Source organism: Delphinapterus leucas, chromosome 13, assembly GCF_059928025.1.
Source record: "Delphinapterus leucas isolate spDelLeu-1000000601 "Yukka" chromosome 13, BTC_Dleu_Yukka2, whole genome shotgun sequence".
Classification (NCBI taxonomy): Eukaryota; Metazoa; Chordata; class Mammalia; order Artiodactyla; family Monodontidae; genus Delphinapterus; species Delphinapterus leucas.
Window position 1 is genome coordinate 31,966,785 of NC_143141.1, and position 27,546 is coordinate 31,994,330.

At 43.4% G+C, this 27,546-nt stretch overlaps 1 protein-coding gene across 2 annotated transcripts; it reads left to right on the forward strand.

Annotated features, from left to right (window-relative positions):
* The first annotated feature begins 24,635 nt into the window (after window positions 1–24,635).
* EGR4 (early growth response 4) lies at window positions 24,636–26,828 on the forward strand. 2 transcript variants are annotated; one of them, XM_022561332.3, is made up of 2 exons: window positions 24,636–24,786; window positions 25,186–26,828. In XM_022561332.3, exons 1-2 carry the CDS (start codon window positions 24,651–24,653, stop codon window positions 26,499–26,501), a joined length of 1,452 nt encoding a protein of 483 aa, XP_022417040.3. In that variant the 5' UTR covers window positions 24,636–24,650; the 3' UTR covers window positions 26,502–26,828. The 2 variants fall into 2 exon arrangements, with proteins under 2 accessions (XP_022417040.3, XP_089779147.1); XM_089923021.1 differs by having other exon boundaries at window positions 25,189–26,828.
* The last annotated feature ends 718 nt before the right edge of the window (window positions 26,829–27,546 follow it).

Here is a 27,546-nt window from a genome sequence, read left to right on the forward strand (position 1 = left end):
GGCAGATCTTCTGCTTCATCAGCTCCCTCAATCCATTTGGTTAAAATATCCCTTTAAGTATCTTCAAAAGTGTTTCCACACAAATATTTTCCATGATGTGAGTCTCAGTAATGAGCAAAGTGAGGTGAATGGACCCACATCCTGGAACTCTCAGGAGCTTGCTATTTAGAAATGATTAGGAAAGACTGGAACACCAGTTATTAAATGACTACATGAATGTAAAGAAGGGTGCTTTCACTCCGTTCAAGCAAGAAAAAAGTAAAGGGCATTTGATGAGTGACAAGTAAAGTGTGGGGCCAATAATAACCTGCACCTCCCTGGCAAGTCACCTGGACAAACGTGCATTTCGTCTAAGGTGTGCCAGGCCCAGGCTGGGTGCTGAAAAGGTTGCAAACATGAATAAGTAGCGGTGCCTGCCCTCAAGGAGTTTGGAGTCTCACTGGGGAGATAGATGTCTACACGGATAGCTATTTTATACAAAAACACAGAATTTGACCAGGAATTAAAAAGCGGGGGGGTGGGGGGTGGGGAGATGGGGGAAGACAATGAATGCACAGTGAGAAGGGGAAGGACTAGTTTGGAAATTTGAGTCACCTTATGCTGGGGCCCGGAGGAAAAGCCAGGGAGAGCCTCATCTGAGAAGTCCATGAGTGAGGGGCTTGGAGAAGAGAGACAGGGATACCACATGCTCGAAGGCTTAGAAAGGGTGGATGAGAAGCAACGAAAACAAGAGACATGAGGAAGGGCAGCCTCTAAATCTGAATCACACTCTGGGCTTCCCAGAAGGCCTAAGGGTCCCTAAGAATGAAGTTAACATGGCCAAAATGATTGGAGGGTCAGGCATAGATGCTGGGAAAGATGAAAGGCTGCATCTGTCCTGGGACCCACCACCTGGGAGGCTGTCTGTGAAGGGGAAGGTCTGGTGCAGGGTAGGAGGCTCCCTGGTTGGAGAGGCAAATCGGGGTCTGGGTCAAGATACTGGTAGGAAGGTGCTGCTTGGGATGTGAGAAAGTACAGCCATCAGAATGTAGTGGCCAGGGACATGGTCTGGAATCCAACTTTTGGATTTATGTCTCATATCTTCCACTTCCTAGCTCCTTAATCTTGGATTAAAATTTAAACTCTGTTCCTCAGATTTCTTTTCTGTAAAATGTGGACAATAAAATCACCTACCTCTTAGAGCTGAGATGAGCAGGAAATGAGTTGACAACTACTAGCATATAGTTAGCCCTCATCAGTGTTAGCTAGGATTAGCCTCTAGGCATTCAGCCTCAGTGCCCCACACCTGCCCGTCATCTCTCTATCCCCACATGCCATTTAATCCAGGGACAATTCATTCAATTGGTCAAAACGTGTACTACTGAGGCAGTGGGTTGGGGCTCTGTCTTCCTATGGGTCCACTAACACTTCTTGGTTCTACATCAGAGATGAAGCACACTTCCAGCACAGACCCCACCCTGGTGGGGAGCAGACAGCCACTGGAAAACAGGTGCTCTTGGTCTTGAGGGGGGCCCTATAGGAAAGCAGCTGTGGGCAGGGGTCTCATCCCCCATTGAACCCCACCACCACACCCACCATTCTTTAATTTTCTAAAAGAAGGAGACACTAAATATTTTCAATCACATTTTCAACATTTTCTTCTTCCCAATCAAGTAATTGATTTTTTATGGTCTCTGTGCAGTCAAACTTCTCTGCTAATGATAATCTGTATTTGCAGCTGCTCCCCATGCTAGCATCACTGCCTCAGCTCCACCTCAGATCATCAGGCGTTAGATTTTCATAAGGAGTGCACAACCTAGATCCCTCTCATGCACAGTTCACAGTAGGGTTGGTGCTCCTATGAGAATCTAATGCCGCCGCTGATCTGACAGGAGGCAGCGCTCAGGCAGTAATGGGAGAAATGGGGAGCAGCTGTAAATATAGATGAAGCTTCGCTCGCTTGCCCACTGCTCACCTCCTTCTGTGTGGCCTGGTTCCTAACAGGCCACGGACCGGTACTGGTCCATGGCCCAGGGGTTGGGGACTCCTGTTCTAGTTCTACCTTCTCTCTGTTATTTTCCTTTACCTTCACATCCTATGTATTAAACTTTATTCTTTAGAAAACTATTTGCTTCTATATTTTAGGCTTTCTATTAAAGAAAATAATCTTGTAAAGATCTACCCTTTCTTTTCTTGTATATTCCTTTAAAATGTTACTTGTTTAGATATTTTCAGACTTAATATTTTCTGTTGAATTTAATTTTAGCTTAACCTTTTATTCTTAAGGTTTAAAAAGAAAAGCAACTTTGTTATTAACTGTATCAGTTATGTTTCAGAGCAGGAATGTGGCAGATTGTACTTCCTAAAAATGGCCACAATATTTCCATCCCACACGCTCTTCTAGAACTTTGCCACTCTTCCATCAAGAGGTTGTATCTAAGTCTCCTCCCCTTGAACCTGAGAGGGTTGAACGTGGGTGGGTCTTTGTGACTGTCTCGACTACTACAGTATGGCAGAAGTGATGCTACAGACTTCTGAAGGTAAGTAATAAAGATGATCTCTCTCTCTCTCTCTCTCTCTCTCCTCACTCTCTCTCTCTCTCTCTCACACACACACACACACACACACACACACACTCATCCTTGGAACCCAACCACTGTGCTGTGAGGAGAGGCCCACGGGTATAGGAAGAGGCAACTCAGCTGACAGCCAGCACCAATTTGCCCTCTATATGAGTGAGCCCTCTTGAAAGTGCATAGTTAGCCTTCAGTAGAGCCCCTCCAATGAGCTTTCCTTGCCAAGCCCTGCCCAAATCACAGATTTGTGAGCAAAATAAATGATTGTTGCTGCTTTAACAATTTTTTTAAAATATTTATTTATTTATTTGGCTGTGTCAGGTCTTAGTTGCAGCATGCAGGATCTTTGTTGCGGCACACGGGATCTTTCATTGTGGCGCGCAGGATCTCTAGTTGTGGTGCACGGAGATGTAGAAGTGTAGCTGTTGAATCAAAGAAAATTCTTACTGTTTTTCTTGATTTTTAAAGCCATTTTTAATGTTTAAAAATTCGAACAAGGAGTTATATAGAGTAAAATGTAGAAATCCCTCCACAACACTTCCCCAGAGTTAAATACTCCTAACAGTTTAATGTGTGTCCTTCAAGGCCTTCCTGTACGAATATGCAAACACACACACCAGAAACACATACACATAAATTGTTTATTTTTCAAAAATGGGATCATTTTATGTATATATTTTTCTGTGCTGCTTTTAAACTTAACAAATTTTTAAAACTTAAATGTATAATAATAGCATTATCACAAATAACTCTCTCTGTTTAGATACACTTCATTCTTTTTTAATGCCAATATGAATATTATTAACCTTTTAAGCTTTTGCCTATCTGAAGGGTAAAAATCTTCATCTCTTACATCTCATTGTTTGATTTTCATTTATCTTATTAACAATGAGGTTGAACATCTTTTATCTCTTTATCATTTGTATTGTTCCTTCTTTAAGTTGCCTGTCATATCCTCTGTCTATCTTTCTACTGGGTTGTCTTTTTAAATTTATTTGTAGATATTAAGCCATGTCTATTAAATATATAAAGAGATTTTTTTTCTCCAAGACTGTCCTTTGTTTTCAATTTTATGAAGGCTTTTGTCAAACATTTAAAATTTTCATATAGACAAACTTGCCAATTTTTTTCTTCCAAGTTTTATTTCATGCTTGCAAAGACCTTCCTCATGCCAAGATTATAAAAGTATTCTCCCATACAATTTTCTTTTGCCATTTTATAGTTTTAGGTTTGTTATATTTTTTAATATGTCTGTAATTTACTTTTGAATATGTTATAAAATATGTATTCTACTTTTTCCTCTTCAGGTCTACCCTGTTCTCTCAATGCCATTTATTCAATAATCAAATTTCTGTCATTACTGTGACAATTTGTCTTTTATCATATTCTAAATTCCATATATATGTGAGTTGGTTTCTTAATTATTCCACTGATTTATTTGGGTATCTCTTGTTTAAACACTACATTATTTTAATAGGTTTTGATATTTAATAGCGCATTAGTCATAATTTTTAAAATTCTCTTGATTATTCTCTCATATTCTTCCAAACATACTTCAGAAATAATTTGTTAAATTGCACCCCAATTCCTAAAAAACCCCACACCTTATTGGCATTATTTTTTTTTTGTATTCATGGATACATTCCCCTACTACTTATGATAATACTACACCATTTACTCTAGATTTATAATATGTTCTGATATTAAACAGCATGACCCACCCATCCTTATTCTTTTCAAAAAGCATCTTAACTGCTCTTGGTTCTTTGAATTTTCATAAATACCTCATGATCAACTTATCAAGAACTCCAAAAAACATTATTTTGTTTGTTTTCACTATCAATGAATTTGGGGAAGTCTGTTATCTTAAAATTTCTTAATTTTCAATACATGAAAATGATAGATTGCCCCATTTTATTTAAGCTTTGTATAATGTCTCTCAATAAAATGTTATCAATCTCTTTATATTTTACTTTTTTGTTATACTTATACTTCATATTTTTGTTTTTGGAAAATGATTGAATTTTTAAAATTCTGCTTTGTTTTCTTATCCTGTTACGTTTCATTTTCTAACTCATTCTTGCTGATATATAGAAAAATAGATTTTTATATGTTTACTTTGTATCAAGAAACTTTTATAAAGTCTCATAATTTCTCATAATTCATCTATTTATTCCTTTGGACATTTTCCTGTACATAATTATGTCATCTTTGCATTTTTTATTGGAACTGCATTAAATTTACAGATTAATTTGGGGAGAACTAACTGTGGCAGCTATGGAGGTGTGCCCCTTAAGTTTTGCTTCAGGAAAGAACATGCTGTACAGCTGCATGGAGTGCAGATATAGCTGAGCCTCCAGCTGTTAGCACCTTTAAGGTTCACCTCAGCTTTCAAGCCAAGGCCATGCCTTTTCCAGGAAGGCTCCCACCAGTGACTGAGTACAGAGGGGGTATCAGGGAACTGGCCACGTCTTCCCAGGGCAAGACTCTTGTAATGCGCATTTTTTTGCTCTGGAACTCATCACTGGATTGACTGAAACTCTGTCAGATATGCATTGCAGGCTGAGGCTCTCCTGCCTCTCTTTTATCTGTCACATATGTTACTCCCAAATAAACCCTGTGTACTCCTAACTCCATCTCAATGTCTGCTTCACAGAGAACCCACTGATACAAACATATTGACATATTTATAATATTGAGTCTTTCCATCCAAAAAAGCATATCTCCCCACTTATTCTATTTTTTAATGTCCTTCAGGAAATTTTTATAGTTTTCTTCATATTCATCTTACACATTCTTGAGTTTATTACTAAATTTTTACAAAATTTCTCTCTTTTTTGCTGAAGTAAATGAGATCTTTTATTCACAGTTTTATTTATATATTTTGATGCTATATAGTAGGGCATAAGAGTTTATAACTGTTATATCTTTTTTTTAAATTTAGTTTTGACTGCGTTGGGTCTTCGTTGCTGTGCGCGGGCTTTCTCTAGCTGCGGCGAGCGGGGGCTACTCCTCATTGCGGTGTACGGGCTTCTCATTGCAGTGGCTTCCCTTGTTGCAGATCATGGCCTCTAGGTGCGTGGGCTTCAGTAGTTGTGGCTCATGGGCTCTAGAATGCAGGCTCAGTAGTTGTGGCGCATGGGCTTAGTTGCTCCAAGGCATGTGGGATCTTCCTGGATCAGGGCTTGAACCCGTGTCCCCTGTGTTGGCAGGCAGATTCTTAACCACTGTGCCACCAGGGAAGTCCCTGTTACATCTTTTCATTGTCATTCATTTCTAAATCATTTTCCTTTTGGATTCCTCAAAACAAACAAACATAAAAGCAAACAATAACAACAACAAAAACCTACTTCCATCAGTAGGAGAATGGATAAACAAACTGTGGTATGTTCAAACAATGGCATATTAGTCAGTGATTACCAAAAAAATGAATAAACTATTGATACATGCAAAACATGGAGTGGATAACTCTAACAGACATTGTGTTGAGCAAAAGAAGTCAGACACAAAACAGTATTTACTGAATTATTCCATGTCTATGAAGTTCAAGAGCAGGCAAAACTAATCTATTGGGATAGAATTGGGAAAAGTGGTTACCCCAATTGGAAAGGGGCACAAGGGAACTTTCTGGGGGATATAAATGTTCTATATCTTGATGTGGGTATAGAGTCATTAAACTGTACACTTAAGAGTTGCTCCTTTTACTGTATGTGAATAATAGCTCCATAAATAAAACACTTTTGTTTGGTTGGAGGACTCTGCTTTTCTTGCTGATCCTCCACCTAAATAAATGACTACCTCATTGTCAAACCCAGAACCCAAGAGTCAACCCTGATTCCTTCCTCTCCCTTCTGTCCGATGTGTAGCTAAGCACCCATATATGTCCATTACAGACTAGCTCCTAAACTGCTGTTGATTCTGAAAGCTTCTCCTTTCCTGTTGCTAACAGGGTTCAGGCCTCATGCACTTCTCTCACCTGAATTACTACAGCAGCCTCCTTCCTAACTGACCTCCCCTCCAGGTCACCTTCCATACAGGAGGCAGACTGATTTTTCTAAAATAAAACCTGCATCTCCTACACAGCTTAAACCTCTTCAAAGGCATCTTATGGCCCTAGGGATAGAGTCCAGATGCTAAACATGCTTTAAAAGGTCCTCTAGAGAGAGATTGGTTCAAGATGGCGGAGTAGAAGGACGTGCTCTCACTCCCTCTTGCAAGAGCACCGGAGTCACAACTAACTGCCAAATGATCATCGACAGAAAGACACTGGAACTCACCAAAAAAGATACCCCACATCCAAAGACAAAGGAGAAGCCACAATGAGATGGTAGGAGGCACACAATCACAATAAAATCAAATCCCGTAACTGCTGAGTGGGTGACTCACAAACTGGAGAACACTTATACCACAGAAGTCCACACACTGGAGCGAAGGTTCTGAGGCCCACATCAGGCTTCCCAACCTGGGGGTCCGGAAACAGGAGGAGGAATTCCTAGAGAATCAGACTTTGAAGGCTAGTGGGATTTGATTGCAGGACTTTGACAGGACTGGGGGAAACAGAAACTCCACTCTTGGAGGACACACACAAAGTAGTGTGCACACTGGGACCCAGGGAAAGGAACAGTGACCCCATAAGAGACTGAACCAGACCTACCTGCTAGTGTTGGAGGGTCTCCTGCAGAGGCAGGGGGTGGCTGTGTCTCACCGTGAGGACAAGGACACTGGCAGCAGAAGTTATGGGAAGTACTCCTCGGTGTGAGCGCTCCCAGAGTCTGCCATTAGCCCAACCAAAGAGCCCAGGTAGGCTCCAGTGTTGGGTTGCCTCAGGCCAAACAACCAACAGGGAGGGAACCCAGCCCCACCCATCAGCAGACAAGCAGATTAAAGTTTTACTGAGCTCTGCCCACCAGAGCAACAGCCAGCTCTACCCACCACCAGTCCCTTCCATCAGGAAACTTGTACAAGCCTCTTAGAACTACAATCCTGCAGCCTGTGGAACAAAAACCACATTCACAGAAAGATAGAAAAGATGAAAAGGCAGAGGGCTATGTACCAGATGAAGGAACAAGATAAAACAACTAAATGAAGTGGAGATAGGCAACCTTCCAGAAAAGAATTCAGAATAATGATAGTGAAGATGATCCAGGACCTCGGAAAAACAATGGAGGCAAAGATCGAGAAGATGTAAGAAATGTTTAACAAAGACCTAGAAGAATTAAAGAACAAACAAACAGAGTGAACAATACAATAACGGAAATGAAAACTACACTAGAAGGAATCAATAGCAGAATAACTGAGGCAGAACAGATAAGTGACCTGGAAGACAGAATGGTGGAATTCACTGCTGCGGAACAGAATAAAGAAAAAAGAATTAAAAGAAATGAAGACAGCCTAAGAGACCTCTGGGACAACATTAAACGTGACAACATTTGCATTATAGGGGTCTCAGAAGGAGAGAGAGAGAAAGGACCCAAGAAAATATTTGAAGAGATTATAGTCGAAAACTTCCCTAACATGGGAAAGGAAGTAGCCACCCAATCCAGGAAGCGCAGAGAGTCCCATACAGGATAAACCCAAGGAGAAACACACTGAGACACACAGTAATCAAATTGGCAAAAACTAAAGACAAAGAAAAAGTATTGAAAGCAGCAAGGGAAAAACAACATACAAGGGAACTCCCATAAGGTTAACAGCAGATTTCTCAGCAGAAACTCTACAAGCCAGAAGAGAGTGGCATGACATATTTAAAGTGATGAAAGGGAAGAACTACAACCAAGATTACTCCACCTGGCAAGGATCTCATTCAGATTTGATGGAGAAATCAAAAGCTTTACAGACAAGCAAAAGCTAAGAGAATTCAGCACCACCAAACCAGCTCTACAACAAATGCTAAAGGAACTTCTCTAAGTGGGAAACATAACAGAAGAAAAGGACCTACAAAAAACCCTAAACAGGGCTTCCCTGGTGGCACAGTGGTTGAGAGTCCGCCTACCGATGCACGGGACTCAGGTTCGTGCCCCGGTCCGGGAAGATCCCACATGCCACGGAGTGGCTGGGCCCATGAGCCATGGCTGCTGAGCCTGCGCGTCCAGAGCCTGTGCTCCCCAATGGGAGAGGTCACAGCAGTGAGAGGCCCGTGTACCGAAAAAAAAAAAAAAACCCAAACAATTAAGAAAATGGTAATAGGAACATACATATCGATAATTACCTTAAACATGAATGGATTAAATGCTCCAACCAAAAGACACAGGCTTATTGAATGGATACAAAAACAAGACCTGTATATATGCTGTCTACAAGAGACCCACTTCAGGCCTAGGGACAGATACAGACTGAAAGTGAGAGGATGGAAACTGACATTCCATGCAAATGGAAATCAAAAGAAAGCTGGAGTAGCAATACTCATACCAGATAAAATAGACTTTAAAATAAAGAATGTTACAAGAGACAAGGAAGGACACTACATAATGATCAAGGGATCAATCCAAGAAGAAGATATAACAATTATAAATATATATGGGGCTTTCATGGTGGCTCAGTGGTTGAGAGTCCGCCTGCCGATGCAGGGTACACGGGTTCGTGTCCTGGTCCAGGAAGATCCCACATGCCGCGGAGCGGCTGGGCCCGTGAGCCATGGCCGCTGAGCCTGTGCATCTGGAGCATGTGCTCCACAACGGGAGAGGCCACAACAGTGAGAGGCCCACATAACTCAAAAATAAATAAATAAATAAATAAATAAATAAATAAATGCACCCAACATAGGAGCACCTCAATACATAAGACAACTGCTAACAGCTATAAAAGAGGAAATCGACAGTAACATAATAATAGTGGGGGACTTTAACACCTCACTTACACCAATTGACAGATCATCCGAGCAGAAAATTAATAAGGAAACACAACTTTTAAATGACACAATAGACCAGATAGATTTAATTGATATTTATACGACATTCCATCCAAAAACAGCAGATTTCACTTTCTTCTCGAGTGTGCATGGAACATTCTCCAGGATAGATCACATCTTGGGTCACAAATCAAGCCTCAGTAAATTTAAGAAAATTGAAATCATATCAAGCATCTTTTCTGACCACAATGCTATGAGATTAGAAATCAATTACAGGGGAAAAAATGTAAAAAACACAAACACATGGAGGCTAAACAGTACATTACTAAATAACCAAGAGATCACTGAAGAAATCAAAGAGGAAATAAAAAAATACCTAAAGACAAATGACAATGAAAACACGACAATCCAAAACCTATGGGATGCAGCAAAAGCAGTTCTAAGAGGGAAGTTTATAGCAATACAAGCCTACCTCAAGAAACAAGAAAAATCTCAAATAAACAATCTAACCTTACACCTAAGGGAACGAGAGAAAGAAGAACAAACAAAACCCAAAGTTAGCAGAAGGAAAGAAATCATAAAGATCAGAGCAGAAATAAATGAAATAGAAACAAAGAAAACAGTAGCAAAGATCAATGAAACTAAAAGCTGGTTCTTTGAGAAGATAAACAAAATTGATAAACCATTAGTCAGACTTAACAAGAAAAAGAAGGAGAGGACTCAAATCAACAAAATTAGAAATGAAAAAGGAGAAGTTACAACAGACACCACAGAAATACAGAGCATCCTAAGAGACTACTACAAGCAACTCCATGCCAATAAAATGGACAACGTGGAAGAAATGGACAAATTCATAGAAAGGTATAACCTTCCAAGACTGAACCAGGAAGAAATAGAAAATATGAACAGTCCAATCACAAGTAATGAAATTGAAACTGTGATTAAAAATCTTCCAACACACAAAAGTCCAGGACCAGTTGGCTTCACAGGTGAATTCCATCAAACATTTAGAGAAGAGCTAACACCCATCCTTCTCAAACTCTTCCAAAAAATTGCAGAGGAAGGAACACTCCCAAACTCATTCTATGAGGCCACCATCACCCTGATACCAAAACCAAACAAAGATACTACAAAAAAAGAAAATTACAGACAAATATCACTGATGAATATAGACGCAAAAATCCTCAACAAAATACTAGCAAACAGAATCCAACAACACACTAAAAGGATCATACACCATGATCAAGTGGGATTTATCCCAGGGATGCAAGGATTCTTTGATATATGCAAATCAATCAATGTGATACACCATATTAACAAACTGAAGAATAAAAACCATATGATCGTCTCAATAGATGCAGAAAAAGCTTTTGACAAAATTCAACACCCATTTATGATAAAAAAAAAAACTCTCCAGAAAGTGGGCATAGAGGGAACCTACCTCAACATAATAAAGGCCATATATGAAAAACCCACAGCAAACATCATTCGCAATGGTGAAAAACTGAAACCATTTCCTCTAAGATCAGGAACAAGACAAGGATGTCCACTCTCACCACTATTATTCAACATAGTTTTGGAAGTGCTAGCCATGGCAATCAGAGAAGAAAAAGAAATAAGAGGAATACAAATTGGAAAAGAAGAAGTAAAACTCTCACTGTTTGCAGAGCACATGATACTATACATAGAGAATCCTAAAGATGCCACCAGAAAACTACTAGAAGTAATCAATGAATTTGGTAAAGTTGCAGGATACAAAATTAATGCACAGAAATCTCTTGCACTCCTATACACTAATGATGAAAAATCTGAAAGAGAAATTAAGGAAACACTCCCATTTACCATTGCAACAAAAAGTGTAAAATACCTAGGAATAAACCTACTTAGGGAGACAAAAGACCTGTATGCAGAAAAGTATAAGACTTTGCTGAAAGAAATTAAAGATGATACAAACAGATGGAGAGATATACCATATTCTTGGATTGGAAGAACCAATATTTTGAAAATGACTATACCACCCAAAGCAACCTACAGATTCAATGCAATCCCTATCAAATCACCAATGGCATTTTTTACAGAACTAGAAAAAAAATCCTAAAATTTGTATGGAGACACAAAAGACCCCGAATAGCTAAAGCAGTCTTGAGGGGAAAAAACACAGCTGAAAGAATCAGACTCCCTGACTTCAAACTATACTACAAAGCTACAGTAATCAAGACAATATGGTACTGGCACAAAAACAGAAATATAGATCAATGGAAAAGGATAGAAAGCCCAGAGATAAACCCACGCACCTATGGTCAACTAATCTATGACAAAGGAGGCAAGGATATACAATGGAGAAAAGACAGTCTCTTCAATAAGTGGTGCTGGGAAAACTGGACAGCTACATGTAAAAGAATGAAATTAGAACTCTCCCTAACACCATACACAAAAATAAACTCAAAATGGATTTGAGACCTAAATGTAAGACTGGACACTATAAAACTCTTAGAGGAAAACATAGGAAGAACACTCTTTGACATTAATCACAGCAAGATCTTTTTTGATCCACCTCCTAGAGAAATGGAAATAAAAACAAAAATAAACAAATGGGACCTAATGAAACTTTAAAACTTTTGCAAAGCAAAGGAAACTACAAACAAGACAAAAAGACAACTCTCAGAATGGGAGAAAATATTTGCAAATGGATCAACGGACAAAGGACTAATCTCCAAAATATATAAACAGATCATGCAGCTTAATATTAAAAAAACAAACAACCCCATCCAAAAATGGGCAGAAGACCTAAATACACATTTCTCCAAAGAAGCTATACAGACTGTCAACAAACACATGAAAGAATGCTCAACATCATTAATCATTAGAGAAACGCAAATCAAAACTACAATGAGGTATCATCTCACACCAGTTAGAATGGGCATCATCAGAAAATCTACAAACAACAAATGCTAGAGAGGGTGTGGAGGAAAGGGAACCCTCTTGCACTGTTGGTGGGAATGTAAATTGATACAGCCACTGTGGAGAACAGTATGGAGGCTCCTTAAAAAACTAAAAATAGAATTACCATATGACCCAGCAATCCCACTACTGGGCATATACCCAGAGAAAATCATAATCCAAAAGGACACATGCACCCCAATGTTCACTGCAGCACTATTTACAATAGCCAGGACATGGAAGCAACCTAAGTGTCCATCAACAGATGAATGGACAATATATACAATGGAATATTACTCAGCCATAAAATGAAACGAAATTGAGTTATTTGTAGTGAGGTGGATGGACCCAGAGACTGTCATACAGAGTGAAATAAGTCAGAAAGAGAAAAACAAATATCGTATATTAACACATATACGTGGAACCTAGAAAAATGGTACAGATGAACCGGTTTGCAGGGCAGAAGTTGAGACACAGATGTAGAGAACAAACATATGGACACCAAGGGGGGAAAGTGGCAGGGGGTGGGGTGGGTGGTGGTGTGATGAATTGAGAGATTGGGATTGACATATATAAAATAATATGTATAAAATGGATAACTAATAAGAACCTGCTGTATAAAAACAAATAAAATAAAATTCAAACAAATGGTCCTCTACGATCCTGAGTCTGCCCATCTCTCCAGCCTGACCCCACTTCCCCACTTCCTAGCCTCTTTTACACCTTATGCTCCAGCCATCATGGCCTTCTGTCAGTTCCCTGAATCCTTCTCTCTCCTCCACCCCTCTTTCTCTTACCTTCTGGCCTTTTCACATGCTATCCCTTTGCCTAGAACATTCTCTCCACGCAACTTTTCCTTTTTTCTTGGCTAACATTTTACTCAACTTTCTGGTTTCAATTAGAATGTCACTTCCTTGAGGAAGCTTCCCCCAAATTTCTCGGCTAGATAACTACCTTCTGCCTCATTCTATGATCCCAAACCACCCTCTCCTTCCCCTAGTTTCACATGCATCACACATTTCTGTAATAATCTACTGAAGTATTGATAAGCTAAGTCCTCAATAAATAAATGAGTGAAGGAGAGCAAGGATTAGAAGAAAATAGCTAGTCATAAAATTTTGGTCATGGGTTGGATAGGGAGGGTAAGAGGGAGATGCAAGAAGGAGGGGATATGGGGATATATGTACATGTATAGCTGATTCACTTTGTTATACAGAAGAAACTAACACAACAATGTAAAGCAATTATACTCCAATAAAGATGTTAAAAAAAAATTTAGGTCATGGATGTCAGAGTATACTATGAAGCTACAGTCATCAAAACAGTATGGTAATGGCACAAAAACAGACATATAGATCAATGAAACAGGATAGAAAGATTAGAAATAAACCCATGCACTTATCTATGACAAAGGAGGCAAGAATATACAATGGAGAAAAGACAGTCTTTTCAGTAAGTGTTGCTGGGAAAACTGAACAGCTACATGTAAAATAATGAAGTTAGAACATTCTGTAACACCATATACAAAAATAAACTTGAGATGGATCAAAGATCTAAATGTAAGATCAGATACTAAAAAACTCCCAGAGGAAAACATAGGCAGAACACTCTTTGACATAAATCACAGTGATATTTTTTTTGATCCAACTCCTACAGTAATGGAAATTTTTTTCAGAAAGGGACCTAATTAAACTTAAAAGCTTTTGCACAGCAAAGGAAACCATAAACGAAACAAAAAAGACAACTTATGGAATGGGGGAAAATATTTGCAAATAATGCTACCGACAAGGGATTAATTTCCAAAATATACAAAGAGCTCATACAGCTTAATATAAAAAATACAAAACAATTTTAAAAATGGGCAGAAGAGGGACTTCCCTGGTGGTCCAGTTGTTAAGACTCCATACTTCCACTGAAGGGGGCACGGGTTCAATCCCTGGTTGGGGAACTAAGATCCCATATGCTGTGTGGCGTGGACAAAAAAAAAAAAATGGGCAGAAGACCTATATAGATATTTCTCCAAAGAAGACATACAGGTGGCCAACAGGCACATGAAAAGATGCTCAATATCACCAATTATTAGAGAAATGCAAATCAAAACTACAATGAAGTATCACCTCACACCAGTCAGAATAGCCATCATTAAAAAGTCTACAAACAATAAATGCTGGAGAGAGTGTGGAGAAAAAGGAACCCTCCTACACTGTTGATAGGAATGTAGATTGGTGCAGCCCCTATGGAGAACAGTATGGAGGTTCCTTAGAAAACTAAAAATAGAGTGCCATCTGATCCTGCAATCGTGCTCCTGGGCATTTATGTGGAGAAAACTCTAATTTGAAAAGATACATGCACCCCAATATTTATAGCAGCATTATTTACAATAGCTAAGACATGGAAGCAACCTATGTGTCCACTGACAGATAAATGCATAAAGAAGATGTGGTACATATATGCAATGGAATATTACTCAGCCACAAAACGGAATGAAATAAAAAAAAGAATGAAATACTGCCATTTGTATGGACCTAGAGATTATCACACTAAGTGAAGTAAATCAGAGATAGACAAATATCATATGATATCATTTATATGTGGAATCTAAAAAAATGATACAAATGAACTTATTTACAAAACAGAAAAAGACTCACAGACATAAAAAACAAACTAATGGTTACCAAAGTGGATGAGGCAGAGATAAATTAGGAGTTTGGGATTAACATCTGCACACTATTATATATAAAATAGATAAACAATAAGGATCTACTGTACAGCACAGGGAATTATATTCAGTATCTTGTAATAACCTCTAGTGGAAAAGAATCTGAAAAAGAATATATATATATGTATATGTATATACATATATATACACATGTATATGTGTGTGTGTATGTGTGTGTGTGTGTGTGTGAATCACCTTGCTGTACACCTGAAGCTAACACAATGTTGTAAATTAACTATACTTCAATTTTTTTAATGTTTTTTTTAAAAAGCCACGTGGAGCAGAAAAATGGGCTGGCTAAGCAAGCCCTATGCAAATTCCTTACCCACAAAAATAATGAGATATAATAAAATGGATGTTGTTTTATACAGAAAAATAAATTCAGGTCATGGTGACCAGTCCCACCCCCATATAAGGAGATGCCCAGAAAACATAGGGAGCATATCAGGGCTTGTCAGGATTATCCACTATTTCCTTTTTTTTTTTTTAACATCTTTATTGGAGTATAATTGCTTTACAATAGTGTGTTAGTTTCTGCTTTATAACAAAGTGAATCAGCTATACATATACATATATCTCCATATCTCTTCCCTCTTGTGTCTCCCTCCCTCCCATCCTCCCTATCCCACCCCTCTAGGTGGTCACAAACCACTGAGCTGATCTCCCTGTGCTATGTGGCTGCTTCCCACTAGCTATCGATTTTACATTTGGTAGTGCATATATGTTCATGCCACTCTCTCACTTTGTCCCAGTTTACCCTTCCCCCTCCCAGTGTCCTCAAGTCCATTCTTTAGTAGGTCTGTGTCTTTATTCCCGTCCTGCCCCTAGGTTCTTCAGAACCTTTTTTTTTTTTAAGATTCCATATATATGTGTTAGCATACGGTATTTGTTTTTCACTTTCTGACTTACTTCACTCTGTATGATAGACTCTAGGTCCATCCACCTCACTACAAATAACTCAATTTTGTTTCTTTTTATGGCTGAGTAATATTCCATTGTATATATGTGCCACATCTTCTTTATCCATTCATCTCTCGATGGACACTTAGGTTGCTTCTATGTCCTGGCTATTGTAAATAGAGCTGCAAAGAACATTGTGGTACATGTCTCTTTTTGAATTATGGTTTTCTCAGGGTATATGCCCAGTAGTGGGATTGCTGGGTTGTATGGTAGTTCTATTTTTAGTTTTTTAAGGAACCCCCATACTGTTCTCCATAGTGGCTGTATCAATTTACATTCCCACCAACAGTGCAAGAGGGTTCTCTTTTCTCCACACCCTCTCCAGCATTTATTGTTTGTAGATTTTTTGATGATGGCCATTCTGACTGGTGTGAGGTGATACCTCATTGTAGTTTTGATTTGCATTTCTCTAATGATTAATGATGTTGAGCATTCTTTCATGTGTTTGTTGGCAATCTGTATATGTTCTTTGGAGAAATGTCTGCTTAGGTCTTCTGCCCATTTTTGGATTGCTTTTTTTGTTTTTTTGTTATTGACCTGCATGGGCTGCTTGTAAATGTTGGAGATTAATCCTTTTTCATTTGCTTCATTTGCAAATATTTTCTCCCATTCTGAGGGTTGTCTTTTCATCTCATTTATGGTTTCCTTTGCTGTGCACAAGCTTTTAAGTTTCATTAGGTCTCATTTGTTTATTTTTGTTTTTATTTCCATTTCTCTAGGAGGTGGGTCAAAAAGGATCTTGCTGTGATTTATGTCATAGAGTGTTCTGCCTATGTTTTCCTTATCCACTATTTCTTAACTGGATATACTGCTTCTCACATCACCTCTCATTGCTACAGAAAGTGCTTGTGCTTCGGCTGCCTAATTTGTTAATTCTAGCTCTCAGTCCTCAGACTGTAGGTAGAGCAGATAACATACTCCCATTTTCACAGGTGAGGAAATGCAAGCACAGAAAGATTGGGAATTTGTTCAAGGCCACAGAACAAGCTAACAGCAGAGCTGAGTTGGAATCTGTTCCCCTGACTCCAGGCTTGAGGTCACTACTCTATTATGGGATTCTCTATGACCCTGCAGGCCGTGTGTGCCTAGTCTGGCTTTTATGCGGACTGAATTTAGAAGTCCTGTTGACGTTCCCTCCATTCCCTACCTCCCTGTTTCAGAAACCTGCTGTACATGATTGATAAATCCGGTTCTGTTCTGAGCCCCAGCTTGCTGCTATCTGGGCAGGGGCCCCTGGGGCCTTCCCCCTCATGCCCTGACTGAGGAAAGGTCCCTGCTGGAGTCTTCACATGGCACACCACATGCATGTGTGGGACCCACTGGTTGCCAAGCCAAATATGGCTCCAGATTATTCTAGGAAACAAATACATTGTTTTGCTTTGGATTGCAGGAATTGCTAATTAGGGTTTTTTATTTTGGGCAGTGCTCCTTGGAGCTCACAGACAGATGGAGTATGCAACTTGCTCCAGGGGCATTGTTAAGCAGAGGGAAATATCCACTTCTGCCCCCATTATGAGAACCTGCAGAGCCCACTGCTGCCCAGCTCCTGCCCTCAAGACCTGAGATGGAGGCCTCTTGGGAGGCTCCCTGGCTCCCACTGGTTTCCCCTTCTCCAGGAATTGCTCTCAAAACCCAAGTGTAAGCCCCTAGTGGTCTTGTCAGGTATATTACTCTGACCCCTAGCCAGATCATTGTCCTAGGAAGGACAGCAGAGGTCTTTCCTGGGATCTCCTACCTGGAATTGAGAATGAGAACCCATTCATCACAGGAGGTGGGCATGGAGAATACAGAATCTGCTAGTGGCCAGGGTTTCAGTCATCAGTAGGAGAAAAGAGGAAGAGCTGAAAGTATTTGAAAAACCCTTTGCCTCTGGTTCCACTAGCTCCTGACACCAGCTGTGTCCGTACTCCCTTTCAGGTTGGTTGGTTGACACTCCCTTGGATTCTGTGAGCTGATAAATTCTTTTCTTTTCTTTTTTTTTGTCTAAACTAATTCAGGTTGCATTTCTATCACTTGCAACCAGAAGCCTAAATTAGTGGTGGACAGTGTTCAGGGACACACAGAGGACTCAGGCTATGGCTCAGTGGCCCAGCTGTAGATTAACTGCCTGAGTATTTTGGAGTTATGTTGTCAGATCCAAGTACACTGACTAATCTACTTCAAAGCCGTTTAAGGAACACTATTACAAGATGGGAGAGGAGAGATGATAAAAAATAGGAGATGAGCGCAGGTGAGAGGAAGCAGGAGGAGGCCAGGGAGAAGAGAAGCACACCAGGTTGGTTTAATGGGCTTCTTTCTGATTCCGCTTCTGTTCTAGAGCTATAGGCCTCTCAGTCTACTCTCAGCCTCTTTTTCACCTTCTCAGCTCATGAATTGAAAACCAATGTTCTGAACACCATTACCTAATCAGATAAAAACACATATCAAGATGCAAGTCCATTACTGCCCACGAAGGGAGAACCAGGCTTAGAGACAAAGCGGTGGTGGGAGGCTGATTCCAAATACCAGGGTGGGTAGCAGCATGGAGACGTCATTCTGTCCATCCCCCTGCCTCTGACCCTCCTAGAACCCATTCTAGTCACACCTCTTCTGTGATCAGCTCTGTCCAATGTTGATTTTGCCCAAGGAGGAATGTAGAACGGGAGATAAGAGAAAGGATAACCTCCCTCTCTCCCGTGGGAGAAAAGCTTAGAAGCTGCTTTGGAAGAATCTAAGAAGCTTTTCCTGAATGGTTTGCAGCTGCCTTGTTCTCCTCTCCACCTCCCCCATGACCCAAACTAGAAAAAAACAAAACTAAGGAGGGTGCAGAAGCCCCTATACCCCATGTCCCCACGCCAGTCCATGTGAGAACAGCTTCATCTCTAGTGCCCAGTGCGGGGTTTTAAGTAGCAAGAGGAAGGCTCCCACTCAGATGTCTTTGGGTGAGGCATTAGGCCCCTAGGTCACAGAAAAGGAAATAAAGAGCAAAGCCCTGTGAAAAGTACCTTGTCTTTACTGATAACTTTTAGAATGCAAATTTAAATATCACGGGGATACCTTTTTCTGCTTACCAGTTGGCTCTCATGTGCTGCTCTCTGTTCTGCAAATTGGAACAATCTTTTTAGAGGAAGGTTTGACAACATATATTGTAATTTTAAATATTTCTACCTTGACCTAGGAATTCTACTTTTTGGAATCTATTCTATGGTTATGGTTTGTATATTATGGTTATACAAATCCTGGCACTCTCGTTAATCTTAACCTTGTACACTCGGGTAAGTTTCTTAACCTCCTCATGCCTCGATTTCCCCATCACTCTCTCCATGAAGTAGAGATAGTAATAGTACTTAGCAAGTTGTTGTGAGGATTAAATTGTGAGTATATGTAAAGCTCTCAATACCCAGTTAATAGTGCCCACAGTAAGTGGTATACAAATGTTAGCCAGCATACTGTATTATTATTACCCTTATCAGTACACCAAGTATACATAAAGGGCTATGCACAGCCAGATTCTTCATAATAGTGAAAAAAAGGAACTATCGAGTTAAAAAATTAGGTACATCTACATGATGGAATACTCTGAAGCAATTGTTATTAATACTATAGATTAGTCTGTACCATGATTGGGGGAAAAAAGAAACTGTTCAAGGTACAATGTCAAGTTAGTTACAAGAGTATATATAGTATGATACCATCGGTATCAATAATGATGAGAATAACGACGCTACAGCTGAATAGATGAATGTTGAATGAATATGCATGAAGAAAAATCTATAGGAATCGACCTAAAACTTTTAAGCTGTATATATCTGGGTAGAGAAGGGAAAGATATTTTCACTTTTTGCATTATAAATTTTAACATGTTTGTCTTTTTCCAGCGAGCCTATGTTACTTGTGTGGTCATTAAGAAAAATAATAATAGTGAGAACCCAAACCACAAACCAACAACTGAACATGGTCAGGGAAGAGGGAGGGGACAGAGAAGGACCCTGATGATGGGTACCTTGCCTCAGGGACAGATATTGGGCTCCTTCTGGCCTAGTGGTCAGCGAAGCCTAGGGGCACCGCAGGGTCTTGGGGACAGGAGCTGTGTACTGCAGAAGTTGCACCTGGAGGCAAACTTCATCTTTGCTACAGCCTCAATGGCCTTATTCCGTGTTAGTCTGATGTCTGGATCTTGCCTCTGCCCATGCTTTTAAATAAATCCTTTAGGGAGAGAAAATGAGAGGCAGTGGAAGGGGGTATGGGAGAGAAGAAGAAAGGAGAGGAAGAGGGGCCAGAGGAGAGAGAAGAGGAAAAGAGGAAAGAAAAATGCTATGTGCCTGCATCTCCATGGCCCCAGGAAGTGGGACGTGGAGCTGCTCCTCAGCGTTCTGTGCCAGGAGTCGCCATGGAGACTGAGCGCTGGCCTCTACATGATTAATACTCTGAGGCAGCTGTCTTCTTGGAGTCTTTTAAAATATACACTATTATTTGAACACAATGATATTTAGAGCAGAAAGATCAAGGTGGGGAGTGGGGGAGGAGACAGTTGCATTACCAGAATGATGACAGGGGCTGGGCCCTTCCCAGGAGACAGAAAAGGGAGGCTTACTTCTCTGATCCCTCTCCCTCTGCCCTCCCTGGATCCAGAGCTTCCAGTCTCATCCACTGCGACATGAGCATCAGCATCCAAAGGGCCCATGCAGCGTCCCTGGCACAGGGCTGTATTCAATGAACACTTGATGAATGAATTTGTTCATTCATTAATTCATTCAGTAATTGTCTATTCGGTGCTTGTCTAGAAAGTAAACTCTCCTTCCATCACCTTTTCCCATGGAAATCCAAAATTTCCTCTCAGCCTCCCCAGAGTCACATACACACCATCACCACCACCACCTTTCACAACGGCTCCCAAGAACCTGGAATGCTCTCCCCCTCAGCATGTGTCTGATGCGACCCACAGTGTTCCTAATGGCAGTCACTCCAGAGAATTCTTGCAGGGATGGAAACCAGCCACATGGAGTTTGCACATTTGAAAAGCTAGAGGAAGATTCTCCACCTAAAGCCATCTTAAAGTTAAACTCTTTGTGAAATGAATGATCTTTTCCTAAATTATCTTGTGGAGTAGGCTAGCCTGGGCTTGACTCTCAGTTCCACCACTGAATAGAAGTATAGCCTTGAGTGAGTTGTTTAACCTTTTCAAATCTGTTTCCCCATCTGTGAAATGGGTCTTCAATTCCCTATTCCATAGAGCTTTTGTAATGATTAAGTGATATGTTTGTAGAGTGCTCAGTGTATGAGATTTCCCTCTTGTGTGTAAATTCGAGTTTTTATATTTGAAGTGTGAATTAAAGTAGAGCTCATAGATCTAAACTCCTCTCTCTTCCATGCCCACCCAAAGACCTTTATTCTATCTGGGCCCAGAATCTTTTATCTTTTCTTTTTTTTTATCTTGGCCATGCCACGCAGCTTGCAGGATCTTAGTTCCCCGACCAGGGACTGAACCTGGGCCACAGCATTGAAAATGCCAAATCCTAACCACTAGACCACCAGGCATCTATTTTTAAGCTGTTAAAATTTGGGAGTAAGATGGACTGAGCTGGGAAGGGCTACAAAATGCCCATTCCCTCTTTATATTCCCTCCTCCTCCTCAAGGAGCCAAATGTAGATGCAACTGCCCTCCAGAGGTAACCATCCCATGTGCGAGAGTATGTGTATGTGTGTCTGCTGAAGGTGAGGGGCACAGGGGTAGGAATGTGGGCCAGCCCACATCCAGAGCACAAGCTGTGTCCCCCATCTCCTCTCCTATTCACTCTTTCCTCCCCAGCTCTGCCTGCAGGCCTGGCCTCTAACAAGAGGAAGCTGGACCTTTGTCTTAACACAGACCTAGCCCAAATGCCCTTGGCAAAGAGCAGCAATGGCCTGGGAACTTGCCAAAGGAGTAGGAGAATTATCCATGACTAAGAAGGAGGAGGAATGCCGTGGCAGAGGGAAGAACAGCAGAGGGATGGAGAACCTGGGGCTGGCCAATCTGGCCTGACGGGGCAACCTGGCGAGCCCTGGACACCGGCCTAGCCAAACTCCTCCACGCCCCCTCCCTCCCAGGCAGCAAGATGCCAGCATGGATTTGCGACATGTGTGCCCTGTATGTCTGGTGTGGGATCACCTGGCCTTAGCAATGCATTTGCATTAGAATCAAACCCAGAGTCTGAAATACAGTGTAAAGGACATGCTGCCCTGTGTGTCTAATCCTTACAGACAAGTGCTGGGTTTCTGCGTTTCCTAAATGGAAACACATGTGCTGCTAACATAGAACTATGTCTGTGGCATTTGTTAGGTCATGCTGCACGTGCATGATTTCCAGACACAAGAGAATAAATGCAAGTGTGTCAGCATGTATTTTGCAGGTGATTATGTGATGACATATTCTGTGAACACACTTGTAGCATTGTTTTGGGGTGGTGGGTAGGGCAGCTAGGGATGGAGATGGATTTCACAGTGCAGCTACCAATGGAGATAGATCTCACAGTCATTGTAGAATAAAAACCAAAATCCACCTTCTGGTCCATAGTAAGCACTTAAGGAATGAATACTGAATGAACAAACATTGAGAAGCTGAATGAATGAATGTTTGCATAATGAACACAGGGTGAAAGACCTGAGAATTTGGTGGAGTTTGGGCATTCTTGGCACTCTCCCTTGAAAAAGGAGGCTGGGCAAGGGGGGCTGGGAGATACACTGCCAGTCATGCTGTAGCCCATCACCCCTGAATGGCTTTGTGCCCATTCCTAAGAAAGTAGAGAAGTAAGAGGGAATCCCAGCCCTGCCCCTCCTATCTTCTGGCACCCAGAGTCCGAAGAATTGATGCTTTTCATAAAAAAAACATACTATCCCATGTATATACCTAATCCCCTAATTTGGTCCAGAAAGGAGTTAAGTGAACTATAACACAAAATAAAATGAAAAAAATTTTTAAAGATGAGAAGATAAAACAAAGGGAAAACCGTAGCAGAAGAGAGATGAGATCAGGAGAGTAGGCAGGCTTCTTTGCAGGGGTTGACTAGCCTTCTGCAGCCAATATCCACGGCTTCCATAAGGGTATGAAATATATTTTTTAAGTTTTTCAGAAGCAGCCCAATTATTCCAGGAACTGATTCCAGAGAAATATAGCCTGTAGATTCTCCGTGTGCTCCTGGGAACAACACCCCTAGAGTAAAGCCATTTATACAAAGGTAGGAAAAAAAGTTTACTACACAAGCATCTCACACCCTGTAGGTGAGAGAAGAGGGAGCAGGAATTGGCCCTACTTCTCTGGAGGACAATTGCCAGTTGTATCAAAATTTTACATACTCTTTGATCCAGAGTTACACTCGTTGGAATTTATCCCACAGATACATTCACATTTATTTACTCAAGGACTACAACAACGATGACAAGCAAAAGGTTGGAAACTTCCTATACGTTAATGGATAGGGGACAAACTTACCTCCCTTACAGTGGAGTACTATACAGCCTTAGAAAAGAATGACCAACCTCTCTGTTTGGACATGGAGCAATCGCTCAGCTATTATAAGTGGGGGAAAATTCTACTGCAGGACAGTGTGTATGCTTGCAATATGCATAATTTTTTTCTTAAAGAATACACAGGAAATTTAGACGTGGCTACCTCAGGAGGGAGGTGAGTAGAGAAAAGGAAGACTTTTAATTTTCAATTTATAATATACCTTTCTGTGCTAATTGACGTTTTCTCTCACGATATGATCCTTTTTAATTTAAATAAGTTATTTTTCCTAGAACAAGCTAAACAACAAAAGACTATTAAGAATATGAAAAACACACAGATGTGAGCAAATAATGAATAATGGCAATAATCCCTACGGTTTATTGAGTGCCCCGTGCCTAGAATTTCATATGCTCTAACCCAATTAATCTTTATAGCAAATTTATGAAGTAGACGTACGTATCTCCATTTCACAGGTGAGGAAACTGACGTTCGGGGAGATGAAATGACAGAGCTAGAAGGTGGCAGAGAGAGGATTCGAACCCAAACTGTGGAAACCCTAAGCCCACTGTTTTTCCTAACCGTCCTTCGGCCTCTCCCTCCAAGAGAGAAGTGCACTTACTTGACGTCCGGACCCACGCAACGCAGCGCCCCAGCCAGGCGCACCCGCGGTCCCGGCGCGCACGGTGCTCCACGCTCAGCGAGTGCGCGCGCACGCATCGGCGCGAGCCCGGCGGCGGCTGTGGCGAAGACGTCACAGCCCGAGTTTTCCTTTTCGGGAGTCCCCGGTACACATCCTGTGTCCATGTTTGGGCATTTACGTCACGGCGGCTGGGCCGGGGCCTCCCGAAATGGCAGTGGCCCTGGGAGTCGGAAGCCCTGAGCCAGCGCCGCCGCTGCTATATAAGTGGGGGGGCCGCGGGTTGGGGGAGCCCGGCTGCGCTTTGGACAGGCGAGGAACCGCCACCCGAGGCGGGTCCCAGCGAGCAAGGGCGCCTCGGCCACCACCACCCCCAACCCTTTCCCAGAGGTGAGAGCCCGGAGCCAGGAGCCCGAGAGCCTAGGTCTAAGAGGCGCTGGGCGCCCCGACTGTCGGCCTCCCGGCCATCCGTGCGCCCCCAAGCCCAGCGGGCGAGGCCCCCGGAGCCCCGCAGCCGCAGCCGAACCATGCTCCACCTTAGCGAGTTTTCTGGCCCCGACGCGCTCCTGGTAAAGTCCACCGAGGGCTGTTGCTCTGAATCCAGTACCGAACTGACCCGGCTGCCCGCCAGGGAGCCACCCGCAGCCGCCGGCTATCCCGGAGGTAAGGAGCGCGGCCAGGGGTGCTCAGACGGCGGCGCAGCGCGGGGACGCAAGGTGCCTGAGAACAGGCAGGGACTGGGACGCTGGAGCTGTGGGGCTAGGGGCGGAAGGAGATTCGGGGTCCTGTGTGTGCGCACCCCCAATGCCACCCCCACCAGGCCTCCAGCGCCTCCGCAGGAACCTGTGCGTGTATCAAGGCGTCCTTTTGCCTTTGCACGTGTGTTTTGCGTGTGCATGTTTGTATGTGCGTCTTGGGGCGTATGCTGGCTCCGGCTGGATCAGAATGTGCAAAAGGCACTTTGTGTGTGCCAGTGCGCACCAAGGGCTTCTTGCGTAGGGGCTGCGGGCTCCGAGGCACGGCCTTTGATGTGCGCGGAGCTGATTCCTGCTCCCTCCTCAGCAGGTGACTTCTTGAGCTGGGCCTTGAGCAGCTGCGGCGCCGGGGGGGACTTAGCCGACTCCTGCTTCCTGGAGGGGCCTGCGCCCACGCCTCCTCCCGGCCTCAGCTACAGTGGTAGCTTCTTCATCCAGGCAGTACCCGAACACCCGCACGATCCGGAGGCACTCTTCAACCTCATGTCGGGCATCCTAGGCCTGGCACCTTTCCCGGGCGCTGAGGCGGCAGCATCCCGGTCTCCTCTGGACGCCTCTTTTCCCGCAGGCTCCGACGCCTTGCTGCCGGGACCGCCAGACCTTTTCTCCCCGGATCTGGGCGCTACCGTCTTCCCAGAGGCGTTCTGGGAGGCCTCACCCTCGGCGGGCGCCCCCTCACAGTGCCTGTATGAGCCTCATCTCTCCCCACCCGACGTTAAGCCCGGCCTCCGGGCTCCTCCGGCTTCTCCTGCGCTGGACACTGCCTCGGCCTTCAAAGGTCCCTACGCTCCATGGGAGCTGCTCTCAGCCGGGGCGCCAGGGAGCTGTGGGTCACAGGGAGGCTACCAGGGCGCCCCGGAGGCCCGTTTCCCCCCGATGGGGGCCAAGATTGAAGACCTGCTGTCCATCAGCTGCCCCGCGGAGCTGCCGGCTGGCCCTTCCAGCAGACTGTACACCACGGGGACCTACGATGCTTTCCCGCTGGCCCCGGGTGACTTAGGAGAGGGAACCGAGAGCCTCCCGGGGCTCCTGACCCCTACTAGTGGGGAGGGAGGGAGTAGCGGCGAAGGCGGAGAGTTTCTAGATGGTACGCAGCCTGAGCTTTCCCCGCTGGGCCTTCGCAGCGCCGGGGCGGACTTCCCGAAACCTCTGGTGGCGGACCTCCCCGGGAGCAGTGGTGTGCCTGAGCCTCCAGGACCGCCGCCGGTCCCATTCCCCACAGCCAAGGCGCGGCGCAAGGGGCGCCGGGGCGGCAAGTGCAGCGCACGCTGCTTCTGCCCTCGGCCGCACGCCAAGGCATTTGCTTGCCCGGTGGAGAGCTGTGTGCGCAGCTTTGCGCGCTCTGACGAGCTCAACCGCCACCTGCGCATCCACACGGGCCACAAGCCGTTCCAGTGCCGCATCTGCCTCCGCAACTTCAGCCGCAGCGACCACCTTACCACACACGTGCGCACCCACACAGGCGAGAAGCCCTTTGCCTGCGACGTGTGCGGCCGCCGCTTCGCGCGCAGCGATGAGAAGAAACGGCACAGCAAGGTGCACCTCAAGCAGAAGGCGCGCGCCGAGGAGCGGCTCAAGGGCCTTGGCTTTTACTCGTTGGGCCTCTCCTTCGCTGCGCTGTGAGGGTTAAATGGGTTTGCACATTGGGGCGCCGCAGTCCGGCGCGCACGAGAAAACCTGCCCACCCCTCCCCGCTCCTCTGCCCACTTTTTTCCGGCACGCCCTAGGGCGGGCCTCTGGTCCGGCTTCTAGTTCCCTTGAAGCGCCCGCCGCACACTCTCCGTACAGCACTAGCTCCATGGACAGCTCCCGCGGTCCGGGCGCTGTCTTCCGAGTCAGCCGCGCTTTGGAGGGAAGTTCTCTCAGGCCACCCACTGAGTAGGCACTTCCCTGGGACTTAAGACACTCTTTTGTAATGGCGCACGCCCCACGCCCTCTCCTAGACCCCCAGAGACGGGCAGGGGCAGAGCCGAGCTGGTCTCGCGCGGGATTTTGTACAGCAATGTCGTTTTCAGCAGCCGTTGGTTGTAACGTTTTGCTTTGGGGTTATTTCCTTTTTTGTTGTCGTTAATTTTTGTAAAGCAGACGCTACTCTCAAGCAGTTGACAAAACTGTTTATTTTTGCAATTAAAATTATTGTGCTAAAAGCTTACTGAATCTGCCATCCAAGCTCCTGACCATTTCCCCACCCACTCCCCCGGGAGTATATGTGCCAGAAGAGAAGGGAGATCCTCACGCTCATGGCATCATTACACACCCACCGTCAGGCACTTTGGCACGTGGTAGGCATTCAATAAATATGTACTGAATTAACGAATGAATTTAATCACAGCTGACCTAAGGGTTCAAGGTGTTTCTGGAACTCTCAGAGTGGTTGAGAGGCTTAGGTATTAAACATTGTGCATATATTATCCTCCTCAGTCCTCACAACCCTGAGTGCAGCATGAGGAAGCAAAGTACATAACTTGCTGGGTAACCCAGCTAGGAAAAGACAGGGTCAAACTCAGATCTGTCTGGCTCCAAAGCCAGTGCTTTTTTTCCCAACCCCAGAATGGCGGCACCTCAGCTTATCAGCACCGTTTGGAAAGGCATCCAAGAGGTGAAATAGATTTGGCAACTAGAGGGAGCTCCAGGCAGTAGCAACAGCAGCAAAAGACTGCAGTATTTC